Here is a 12,327-nt window from a genome sequence, read left to right as displayed (position 1 = left end):
GTCTAAAACTGTCACATCATTTTGTGCAGGCCACCACCATTAAATAGAGCAAGAGTGACATTTTCCTAGGTGCAGAGGTCAACATAATGCTTAAGTATTACTTAAATTTTATTGGAACTCTCATTTGAGGCCTTCATTCAAATTTTCTAACAGACAAACCACAAACTTCACTAATTTCTGTAACTGCCATATTTGGGTAAAATGTATGTAAAATGCTTCCCTTTTGATTTGATGTCTTTGTTATCTAAAGTAGAGAGATTTGGGGTTGCCTTCTTCATTCTTTTCTCTCATTCTGTTAACTTAAATATTATGGTCTCAGTTCAAACACATCAGTGAGGAGCAGGCTGGGTACTTTTTAACACCAACACACTAAGACAGAATCAGAAATACATTACAAACCCACTGGTTTTAGGCCTGCCTACAGAGGGCTCATACCAAGCCTAAAGGGCAAGCAGGAGCATTCAGAAGGAAATGAATTACTTCCTTCCATGGTAAGCATTTCCCCTTTCTTGAGATTATTCCTGATGCTAGCATCCTCTTGCACTGCTGCCTTGGGAATAGGGTAACAGTTGTGCTGCCTGAGGCACTGAAGAGCAGCTGGAACTCGATTCCATGCCACCCTGCCACCCATGTTACATGGCCTGAATCAGCTTGCTTTCAAATCATTTTTTAATAGCTGGACATCTGGTTCGTTTGGTTTGGAGTATCTTTTTCTATCAATATAATAAAGGAAAAATATACTGAGGAAAATACTTGTTACTTAATAAATGCAAACAATAGTTTGTATAGTTTCTAAAAGTTTTTCATTTATACACCTTTTACCAATTTTCTGTGTGAAGTTTTGCAAATCCTGCCTATCACTAAAAATCATGATTTCTAACAGTACTTGCTGTATGTATGCAGAACAATAGAGAGTCTTGGCGTAGTTTCGTGCTCTATCAAAACTAACACGCTTTTGCCAAACGAGAGGAAATCTCTCTCTATTGTTCTGTTGCTGTAGGTGGAGTAAACAGATCTTTAGGGAGTCCCTTATTGCTGTAGGAAGTTATTACAGAATGGAATTACAGCAGAGACTCCGGGAATATTTACTCAAGAGTTCAGTGAAACTTGAAAGCCGTTCAGCTCACTTAATAAAATGTTTATGTATCCTGTGTCAGTGCACACCAAGCCATGCTGAAGAACACAAATTATTTCAGATCAGCTGAATGTTTCTTAATCAGAAAGCTTAAAAATGACAGAACAAGTTAGATGATTTCATAGAATCATAGAATGGTCCAGGCTGGAAGGGACCTCCAAAGGTTATCTGGTCCGATCCCCCTCCAGTCAGCAGGAACATCCTCAGCTAGACCAGGCTGCCCAGAGCCCTGTTGAGCCTCACCTTGAATATCTCCAGGGAAGGGGCCTCAACCAGTGCCTCCCTGGGAAACCTGTTCCACCACCCTCATAGTAAAGAACTTCTTCTTGACACCCAATCTAAATCTGCCCTTCTCCAGTTTGAAGCCATTGCCCCTCACCCTGTCACTGCAGGCGTTTGTAAACAGTCTCTCTCCATCCTTCCTGTAGGCCCCCTTCAGGAACTGGAAGCCTGCTATTAGGACTCCCCAGAACGTACTCTTCTATCAGGCTGAACAACCCCAACTCCCCCAGCCTGTCCTTGTAGCAGAGGTGCTCCAATCCCCTGATCATTTTCGTGGCCCTCCTCTGCACCTCTCCATTAGGTCCATGTCCCTCCTGAGATCTGTACACAGTACTCCAGGTGAGGTCTCACCAGTGCAGAGTAAAGTTGTAGAATCACTTCTCTGGATCTGCTGGCAACGCAATCTAAATCAGTCTGTTTAGATTTTTTCCCCTAGACAACACTGTAGCCCTTTCCAGGCAAAAAAGGAAAATTCTCCAGTGATAAGAGAAAGATGTCACTGGTCCCACATTAATCCAAAGGTGACAGAATGCTAGCTTGCCTTTAATGACTGTGACTTCAACAGCTAGGCATTTGTTTTAAAAAAAAAAGAATATGGCATTAATTGATTATAATTTTGTCTTAATGCAATCCTACAGAGGGATTTTTAACTCACTTTTCAGTTATGACTATATATACACATTTTACAGTGTCCAAAACAAGAGCTTCAATAAACAATTAATATTTTTGTTAAGCACTTGTAGTTTATCTGAAAGCAAAGAGAACCATTTAGAAATTCAATTACATCTTAGCTATGATCAGCATACAGCAATATTTTTATAGTATGATTCATAACAGTGCTTTTTATTTAGCTTTATGTAATTTCAGAGACTTCCTGTACCCCTTTTTTTCCAAAACAGAAATGTAAGAGGATTTCCAGTCTGATACATCTGATTAACAGTGGCTGTTACCCTACTCCTACCAAACTGTTTGTTTCTTCGTGGGTTTGTTTTGTTTTGCTTTTCTGTGTTTTTGCTTGTTTTGTTCGGTGTGGTTTTTTTTTTTCACTCTGTACTGCTTAAGCTCATAAGCCTTGCTAGCTGGAACACTGTGGAATTTATCTGCAGTTTGGGGAAGAACACCACTTCATAAACCTTGTGATGAAAGGGCAACAACTGACATAACAGCATTAAAACCTTCTGCTATGGTTTCAGAGTAGGTAGGATTGGACTCTTAGCCACCTGAAGCAAAAGGCCCCATTCACATCCTTGCTGTCTACACAAGATCGGTGGGACGTGTACACTCCACAGACACCCTTTTCCTGACAGCCACGGATTTTGCCTCAGCGTGGAAAAAACGACAGCAGTGTACAGCTGACGTTGCTAGTCCTGCAGTACCCCTCCTAAGTGTCCGGTGCAGCGGTGCGCTCTCACGACTGGCTTCACACAGTAGCACAGCTGCTTCAGAAGTAGCTCCAGAGGCTGGCGGGGCTAACGCGTTTCTGAAGAGCAACTGCGACTGAATTGATCCACACGTACTCCTACCTAGCCAAGCTTTTCATAGAACCTAGTATGCTCCTAACGACGGCTGTTAACTGTTAGGTTTGTTCCTGTGCTCCCTTTGTGTCCTGCACGGAGCACAAGCGGAACTTTACCCAAAGCACAAAGAAAAGGCAATTCATCGCACACAGGTCCTGTTTGACGTCAGCGCTGCATCTGCGGCCGCTTGAAACGCTGCAACTTCCCCAAAGGCAACGAAGCGGCTAACGTAGAGTTTGAGTAAGAACAGCAAATGACTTTCAGACTCCACACTACGGCTTTTCCTCAAGCCAAGCACAGGGAGCTCACGCTGACACCGTCGCAGAGGCTCACGCTGACACCGTCTGAGAGGCCCTGCGCAGAGTGAGCAGGCACCGGCACACGGGCCGTGGCTGACGGCTGCAGAGAATGGGCCATGGACAGGCGATGGGACCGCAGCACTCCGAGAAACCGCAAACCCCGGGCTGCCACCGGTGCCCGAAGCTCCGCGCGTGCGCCCCGGACGGGCCCGCTCGCTGCAGGGGCGGGGCGGGGCGAGCCTTGCCTCGCTCGATGACTCGAGGTGCAGGAAGCGCTGTCTGGTCGCTGCCAGTCCAAAGCGATCGCTGCCGGAGTAGTTCCCCCCTCGCCACCCCGGAGCCCGCATCGCTGTCGGGGGAAAGAGGATGGTGAGGGGCAGCCGGGATGGGCTGGTTTGGGACAGGGCATCTCCGCGGCCTCGGCCTGGGCTGTGCAGCGAGCTGGGGGAAAGAGGGAGGGCGAAAAGGAGGGAGCAGAGCCGTGAGTAAGCAGTTCCCGGGCCACGCGGGGTCGGGCTCGCCGCGGGCCGATGCCGGGCCTGGGCCTCGCCGCCGGGGTCCGGGGCCGCTCGGGGAAGGGGGCAACCGTGCTCCATTCTGCGGGGCAGTCGGTGTCCGAGCAGGTTGGCGTGGGAGCGCGGCGGTGGCGGAGGGGCCGCGACCTCTTCGGCCCGGCCCGGCGTGACGCTGCAGAGAGGCGGGTGATGGCTGCGCGGCTGCTCCGAAACGGGACGGACGGGCAAAGCAGCATCGTTATTCCCGGGGAAAGGCTCGGCAGGGCTGAGCAGGGAGCGAGGCAGGCACCGGGATCTCGCCTTTTTGCGCTTGCTGCTTCCCTCCATGTGCCCGGAGCTGAGGCAGCGGGCTTGATGCTCTGCGACTTGCAGCTTGTGCTGTTCACTGAGTGGGGGCTCTCGCTCCGAAATGAAAAGAATTTTGACTAGAGAACGGGCCTCTGCTTCAGGCCTGGGAACAAATACTTCGCATAAAAAGCCCTACAAAGAAAGTGACCTGAACTTCCCCCGGGGAATGCTCTTTCTGCTAGCATATTAAGTATACTAATGGATTTTATTTTGTTCGTTCCAGTTTCGCAACCAGTATGACAATGATGTTACAGTTTGGAGCCCACAGGTAAAATCTTTAGAAGCTTACTGACTGGCTTTTTGCTTGATTTTTGGTTTTCCTTTGTTCTTGCAGCAGTGGTATAGGTTGTATTTAGGTGCCTAAAGCTTACTGCAGGCGACTCCCTTCAGATTTCTGGAAAGCCGTAAGCACTTTGTTAAACTTCTGGTGTGTGATGGGTAGGTGGGCCCTGGTACCTCAAAGTACTCAAGGCAATTGCTTTCTAAATGTGCTTTTGAAGTACAAAGTAGGTGCTATCATCGTTGAAGGTTGGGCTAGATGATCTTTGAAGGTCCCTTTCAACCTAAACCATTCCATGATCAATTTACAGGCTTAGAATAAAAAAGCTGATAAGTTATGAAAAAGCATGAAACTGAGCTTAAATCTACATGTGAGGCTGCTACTAGGTCATGCTCTCTTTCATTTCCTAGCTAATACTGGAAAGGAGCTATTTAGTTTACAATTGGGAAGAAATTTCTTTTATTATTAAGAGCTTTACAGTGTTTAGATCGTTCAGAACAAACCCAAATTATTACAAGTTAGTATTTAGTGCTTAAGTGAGAATATATTGACTTCTTTAAGTGTGACATAACAGCACCTGCTTCTGTGCACACAACTTTGACCACCTTGTAAGCTCCTATTTGAATGACTGTACCTATATGGTCACCTAAGGTATGGAATCTGAGATAGTGATTTTTGTAGTACATATTCACAGATCTTAATTTGTTAAACTGAAATGCTTCCAAACATCCCTGTTGAATAAATTCCATGTATAAAGCTTGCAATTTCACTGTAGGAGCTACTGTACTCTACTTCATAACTGGTAGAATGCAGCTGTGGGCTGTGGTTAGCAATTCCAGTAATTGCAGAGTAGCAGTGGGCATGCTGACTGCTCAGTGTAGGCTGGCCAGCTAGAGTGTAGAAAATCAGCTGTTTTGCCCTCAGTCCTTGCATTAAAAGAACGTTGTTGCAGAGCTTGTGGGGACTTAACTTTCCTTAAGACCTCTACTCCTCTTTCAGACTTTACTGCAGTTGACTAATAACTTGTTCAGAAGTTATTGGGGAATGGATGGTGAGACAACAATTGCATAAGACTCATTTCTTCAGGAAACTTGATTAAAAGTTAAGCGTCCAACTTCAGCTGTAGATTCTGTCTTTGAATCATATTGAGTCAAGCATTGATTCATGTGAAGACAGTGACAAAAGTCTTGCAGTTATTATAATGTTTATTTTATAATGTTTTATTTTCCAGTTTCATTGTATTCAGAAGTGAGTGGCTCAGAGATGGCCAGATTCTGTTGGTTAATGGTGAGGCATTTGCAGAAGATAATTGAGAAAGTCTTCTAGTTGTAGGATTAAGCTGTTAGGCAATAAACACACGTGTTCTGAAAATCAAAAAACATTGGAAATTGATACAGAGGATTAACTTCAGAATTGTTACCTTTGGTTTTTATTCTGCAGGGTCGAATTCATCAAATAGAATATGCCATGGAAGCTGTGAAACAAGGCTCAGCTACTGTGGGGCTGAAGTCGAAAACACATGCTGTGCTGGTTGCTCTCAAGGTAACTTCAAAACTGTGTTTTCAGGACAGTAATGGTAGTAGAAAAGTTTTGTTTTGGCAAATGGGTTTTGTGCAGTCTTAGCTTTTGTATGTAATGTAAGTCCAATCCCAGCTTCCTTTTGCTTGAGTACCAGTATAGAACTATAAATGCTTCCAGTACCTTTGCAAAGCAGATTTTCACAAAATGAAGAAAATGAGTGAAAGATTTTATCCCCTTTAAAAGATGTTTATCTCTCTCTCTTTTTTTTTTAACCTAGTTACTAAGTACTAAAACTATTTATTTCTCTTCCCAAAGCTTTCCAAAGTGCATGTCTGCTCTTTTCATTCTGACAATTTCCTAGTGAAGTGGAAATTTCTTGTCTTCTGTTGCAAGTTTATAATGATCTTTTTATTGTTATTGTTTCATTACCATATTCAATTCTTGCTATAAATGTTAGCTATAAATGCTTGCTTGGCAAACTGTTCAGTCTGCCACATAGCTTTCTCCTTTTATGCATAGAGAGCACAGTCAGAGCTGGCAGCTCATCAGAAAAAAATCCTGTACGTTGACAACCATATTGGTATCTCAATTGCTGGACTTACTGCTGATGCAAGACTCTTGTGGTAAGTATCTTAGTTGTTGACATACACACACAGTTCTGCAACGAGTGAAAGTTCATTTGTAGACTATTGCAAGTGAAATTTTATGACCAGCTAAGGATTAGTCTGGAGTTACTGCTCTGTTGTACTATGGCAAACACTTCAGCATGAAATCCTGGCAGATTTTTAACTATTTGCTAGAAATCCTTTTTTTTTTTTTTGGCCCCAATTTTGGTTTTGTTACTAGTAGGAGTCCTGCCTAGTTTCCTCAGTGTGATGGGGTTTCCGAGCAGCCTGGGAAAGTGCATCACTTAATTCCCTCTAGCAGCGCTTTCTGTGTACACACATTGAAAAAAGTTATTCAAATTATACACTGCAACACCGTCAGAGGGACTTGCTTTCTCCTTAGTAGCCACATGGCTTCATCAGATGAGGTAAATGTACACAGAAGGAGGAGCGTTCCTCAGTTTGATAGGAAAGGGCAAAAGAGACATGAGAAGAATAACAAATTTTAATTGCTGTAAGGTTGCAAAGAAATGTCACCATTTAACTGTGGCTCTTTTCCAGATGATCTGTCTGTTGCCTGCCTGAACTTCTACCTTCTTTGCATTCGTATGGCTTAAATACTGTAATACCCTGTCAAATGTGTGGTCAGCTTTCTAAATGACAATTATAGGTCATGATGAAATGAAATTACATAATGCTTTTGGCCCTTTTTCTCAGTGAGCAGAGCTGAAACAAAAATATACTTACCTTAATGGACAAATGATGAGACACAAACTCACTGTGACTATGATCTGAGCATTGGTTTGATTCTGGTTGGTTTTTTTTCTTTTTTTTCTCAGCAATTTCATGCGTCAGGAGTGTCTGGATTCTAGATTTGTGTTTGATAGACCTCTTCCAGTTTCTCGCCTAGTGTCACTAATTGGAAGCAGTATCCTTTGTAACACTTCATAGCTTTTTACTTTTCCATACTTATACATAAAAATGATTTCCATTTCTCTCAGCTTAAAAGTCATAATTCAAAGTCCATATGTATCTGTCAGAGAATATCCCGTAACATTGACTGAATGGGTAGAGAAGCCCTCAAGTGCTATGCAACATAGAGCGCTGTTTGTCTGTTCCACAGCCCTGTGTCTCTGGAGCAGGGAGAGGAGAGGTTACTGCACTGGTCAAACAAATGATTCTTCTCTGGTTCACAGCTGCTTGCTCACATTTCTGTGACAAATTCTGTCTCACATGGAACATAGCAGAGGCCTCATGTTCTGACTGGGTGTCTAGGAGAAAATTCAGGGGGTAAGAAATGAGATGAGGCTCTGCAGCATTAGGTGAACTCTTTTGTATTACTTGGTTGAATGCACTTCTCAGTTACTTCACCTTTGAATGAAAAAGAAGTCAATATTCCAAATAAGTCCTGAGATTTATTTCTTTGACCAGAGCCTTCACACTGTGAAAAGGTTTTCAAAGGCTATGTGGAGATTTTGGTGCATCATTGCTTGGCTTAGGAAAATGTTTTGGATAATTAACATGCACTTTTGAGATTATTTCCTTAAGTTAGCTAAGAAACCCAGATACCAACGCAGCGTTATGGCAGAAGGCCGTATGGTGTAGGACTGCTCATTGCAGGTTATGATGTAAGTAAGCTCTGCTAGTTACTACTGGGCTAAAAGAAAATGTGCTTAATGCAATTCTGAACAACAAATAGATGTTAAGAGGGGAAGATAGAAGGAAAAGATAGACTCATCAAAATTTGCTGAATAAGGAAATAATTTTCTCTATTTTACCCTAAAACACTACCTGTGAAAATGTCTATTAATAGCTAATCCTACCTACACTTATCAGGTATGCACTTGTAAGAAGGAGGAACTATTTTAAGGTGCAAAATGAAATACTGCAAAAATTATATTTGTGTTTCAAGGGATAAAAACGTTGATCCTATGATGACTAATTATTTTACTAGTGATTATGGAGCTTTACGAACTGCTATTGTAACTACTTTTTATAAAAAATGGATGTGGAAATCATCACTGGCTTCTCTCTTGTTTAATCACAATGATTTGCTTAATGAATCACACACAGTATCTCTGGGCTGAGGATTTTTCACATGAGGAAGATTGAGGGAAACTGCCATCTTGCATGGCATGGTAAAATCTAGAGCAGGTTTTTACTTCTATGCAGATAAGATGGAATGTGTGTAAAGTATCTCCTGCAAGCCATGAAGTGGGAAGCATACATAAGCACAGTACAGTTTGTGGAACAGAGAAAGAAGCATTTTTGTTGCCAGCTATCCTGCCCAGACTAAAACAGCCTTTCAGGGAACTAAATGTAAACACAGATTTTAAATGATTGTTTGTTTGTTTTTTACAATGGCTTTGAAGAAATTGTGTAAGAGCAGTGTATAAGCAGTGTAAAATACATATGTGTGTGTACCTATATGTTGCATCATGAAGCAAAACTGTTTTGGGAAATATGTGTTCCAGCAGCAGACTTGGTATGAGTTTATGCATCTGTTGTATAGTTTGTGGATTTGTTCTTCCTCTTTGTAGGATATGGGTCCTCACATTTTCCAGACTTGTCCCTCTGCAAACTACTTTGACTGCAAAGCAATGTCCATTGGTGCTCGTTCACAGTCAGCCCGAACTTACTTGGAGAGACACATGACTGAATTTGCTGACTGTGAGTAATGAAACCCTGTCTATCTAATGCTGTTTATCAGTTATGCAGCTTTTATGCTACTGCTCCATTGTTTGGCATTTAGTAAAGTAGAAAGGTAAGTTGAGGGAGCCAAATTTGGCATAAATGTTCACATCTAACATCTTGGTGCTTATTGCATCTAATAAAAAGAGAAGGTAAGCTCAGAAAAGAAGAGAAAAATATAAAAGCTTCTGCCCTGTTTAACTCTGGCAAAGACCAATTCTTTCCATGTCAAAGCAGGGATAGTATGTAAAGGCAAGTATTTAAGTGGTGCATTCAAAATGGTGAATTAATTTTTATGTAAAATGGTGATGAGGAGGCTACTGAATGGCTTCTTGAACAAAAAATTAGTGTGATTATCACTGGACTGGAGGCAGGGCAGGTGCCAAACCCAGATGCATTCAACCTTAAATGTAGAGAGGGGCTAGTTTCACAAGGTATACTTCTATAACCAACTCTGATCTGTACCTGAAGTACCTAACAAGAGTAGTTCTGGAAGTCAAGTTAGCTAAGGTGTTTTTCTAGTTGTCATCTAGGAGTGGGAAGAATGTCTAGAGATACACCGTATAGTTAATAAATGCCTTTCTGATTTAATTTTAAGGTAATCTTAATGAGCTAGTTAAACATGGACTACGTGCCCTGAGAGAGACTCTTCCTGCTGAACAGGATCTCACCACCAAGGTAAATGCTAGGTGTTCTTAGCAGGAAATTTTACTGCCATTGTTATGAAAAAATGCCATGAAAAAATTCATGTAAGTTACGGCTGTCAGCAAAATTTGGAAGCTGACTACTGGTAGACAGTATCATCTTAATTTAATATGTTACCATGTTATCTTCTGTTTCCTTAATGATCTCAGATTTAATTTTCTTAACAAAAATAATACTTTCACTAAAGCAGAGATTGTTAATTTGGTTGCTTCATTACATTTTAAACTTTGATCACTGTTGAAGGTAACATCACACCCAGATAAAATCACAACTTTGCATTTTAAGCACAGACAATATTCCCAGCATCAAAAAGTTGCAGAAACTTCTGACAATGAATTGAGGAACTGTTGAAAAATTAAATTCTAAGGATATCCATTAGTTGGAGTTCTTCTTGTGGCTGCTCTGCCCTTTTCCATGTTTCGTTTCTTTTTTTCATTCTTAACCCACCTTATTTTTTTAGAACTCTTAAAAGAGTAGAAATGCAAAATAAGATAGGTTTGAAAAACTATGTTATTAAAATAAAGACAAAAAATGGAAAGAAATTGAAATCCTTGAAAAGTGTCTTTACTTACAAGGCTTTGAAACATGAGAGCTTTTGTAGAGAGTCAGTCTGCCATTTTTCTTTTCTAGTACAATCTGCCAAAAGGGAGTCTTTCTAAGTTTCCTTTTTTCCTGAAGTAGACAAAATGAATCTTGAAAAGACTGAGAGAGGATCTCCTCAATGTCTATAAATATCTGAGGGAGTCTTTCAAAATTTCCTTTTTTCCTGAAGTAGACACAATGAATCTTGAGAAGACTGAGAGGGGATCTCCTCAATGTTTATAAATATCTGAGGGGTGGGTGTCAAGTGAATTGGGCTAATCTATTTCTGGTGGTGTGCAATAATAAGACAAGGAACAACGGGTACAAGCTTGAGCATAACAGATTTCACCTCAACCTGAAATCTTTATAGCAAGGGTGATGGAGCACTGGAACAGGCTGCCCAGCTGCAAATGTTGTGGAGTCTCCTCTGGACACGTTCAAAACCTGTCTGGATGCATTCCTGTGCAGACTACCCTAGGTGATCCTGCTTTGGCAGGGGGGTTGGACCCAATGATCTCTGGAGGTCCCTCACAGCATCTAATGTACTGTGATACTGTGAGTCTCTTCATGATGGGAGGAAACTTCTACCTGTTCCATAGGCAAAAGCTCTAAAGCCAGTTTCTTGCAGAAAAAGGCTTCTCACTTCTTTCACAACTTTGGTTAACAGAATGTTTCCATTGGAATTGTGGGCAAAGACATGGAGTTTACCATATATGATGATGATGATGTAGCACCATTCCTAGAAGGACTTGAGGAGAGACCACAGAGAAAGGTATATGGTTTAGATATAAGTAGGCTTCATTGAAAGACAGCATTTGGTGAAGTCTGAACTATCACATTTATGTTTACAACATTTAACATTCTCAACTATTCTGGTAGAGATTTAGGAGTGTGATTTTAAAATGTGTAGTTACTACATGAAAACCATGTAATCTGAGCTGGAGACTAAGATGCTTATTAAGACAATTTATACTGAATTGATGATGGGCTGTTCCTATCTTTCCTCATCTGTGATCAAGTATTGGGTTTCATTTTATTGCAACAGAGTTGGCTGCATATGATTGTCATGCCTGCCCCAAGGTTCATCCTTAGTCTCCAAATGAACGACCATCTTGGTCCTGCTTCATGTTTAGTTTTGGGTAACACTGCTGTATAGGTTACTTGCTTAGATGAGCTGCACTGATGTACTTATGATACTCCAGGATAAAGCTGATTTATTAGGTGGTGTTTTCTGCCCATCTGTAATGCATTTTTTTTCTCTCTTTAAGCCTGCTCCGCCTGCTGATGAACCTGCAGAAAAGGCAGAGGAGCCGATGGAGCACTAGTTGGTGGATGAGTTCCTCTGTGTTAACGTATATCTAATTATACAGGAAGGATTATCCATTTGCTGGTAACTTTATCCTCACCTATATGCATTTTCTGCCAATACTTTCTGAGGATTACGCTTAAAAAGGAAACCAACCAACCCACCTATCCTTAAAAGGTAGACAGAAGGTCATAATTGGGTGTATTTTCTTTGACAAGAAAGGTGTAATCATTTTCTAAATAGTACATGATACTGTTTTTTAATGAAAAGCATACTGTCTTTAACTTGTAAGGACAAGTGGAAATAAAACACTTTCTTGGAACCTGCTGTGGGTTTGGGTTTTTTAATCTGAAGAAAAAACCATTCAAATCAAGGTGCTATCATCTATTTGATCATTTGTCAATGTGAGTGTTTATTTACTGTATATAAATGTGGTGCTTTTGGAAACTGTTGAACGGAGAGGACTTCAAAATGCCCACAAATCTACAAAACAGGTGTAGAACAAATAGAATGCAGCTTGTTTCCCCATGTTGTTTTGTCA

General features: G+C 41.4%; 1 protein-coding gene across 2 annotated transcripts; it reads left to right on the top strand.

Moving 5' to 3' along the window:
• The first annotated feature begins 3,539 nt into the window (after positions 1-3,539).
• PSMA1 (proteasome 20S subunit alpha 1) lies at positions 3,540-12,080 on the top strand. Of its 2 annotated transcripts, XM_054390335.1 has the most exons (10): positions 3,540-3,602; positions 4,320-4,364; positions 5,817-5,918; positions 6,417-6,520; positions 7,342-7,430; positions 8,060-8,130; positions 9,043-9,172; positions 9,792-9,871; positions 11,148-11,252; positions 11,749-12,080. In XM_054390335.1, the coding sequence occupies exons 1-10, from the start codon at positions 3,600-3,602 to the stop codon at positions 11,803-11,805; spliced, it is 786 nt and encodes a 261-aa protein (XP_054246310.1). In that variant the 5' UTR covers positions 3,540-3,599; the 3' UTR covers positions 11,806-12,080. The 2 variants fall into 2 exon arrangements, with proteins under 2 accessions (XP_054246310.1, XP_054246312.1); XM_054390337.1 differs by lacking the exon at positions 11,148-11,252.
• The last annotated feature ends 247 nt before the right edge of the window (positions 12,081-12,327 follow it).

The sequence above is a fragment of the Indicator indicator genome, chromosome 21 (genome assembly GCF_027791375.1).
Source record: "Indicator indicator isolate 239-I01 chromosome 21, UM_Iind_1.1, whole genome shotgun sequence".
In the NCBI taxonomy this organism is placed as follows: Eukaryota; Metazoa; Chordata; class Aves; order Piciformes; family Indicatoridae; genus Indicator; species Indicator indicator.
The sequence above is the reverse complement of the archived record's forward strand: the minus strand, read 5'-3'. Positions and strand labels throughout refer to the sequence as shown.

Excerpts from the sequence above, each read along its gene's own strand:
- PSMA1 (XM_054390335.1), top strand. Across the intron at positions 4,365-5,816 it reads TTACAGTTTGGAGCCCACAG|GGTCGAATTCATCAAATAGA; the intron begins GTAAAATCTTTA and ends TTTATTCTGCAG. Across the intron at positions 5,919-6,416 it reads CTGTGCTGGTTGCTCTCAAG|AGAGCACAGTCAGAGCTGGC; the intron begins GTAACTTCAAAA and ends TTTTATGCATAG.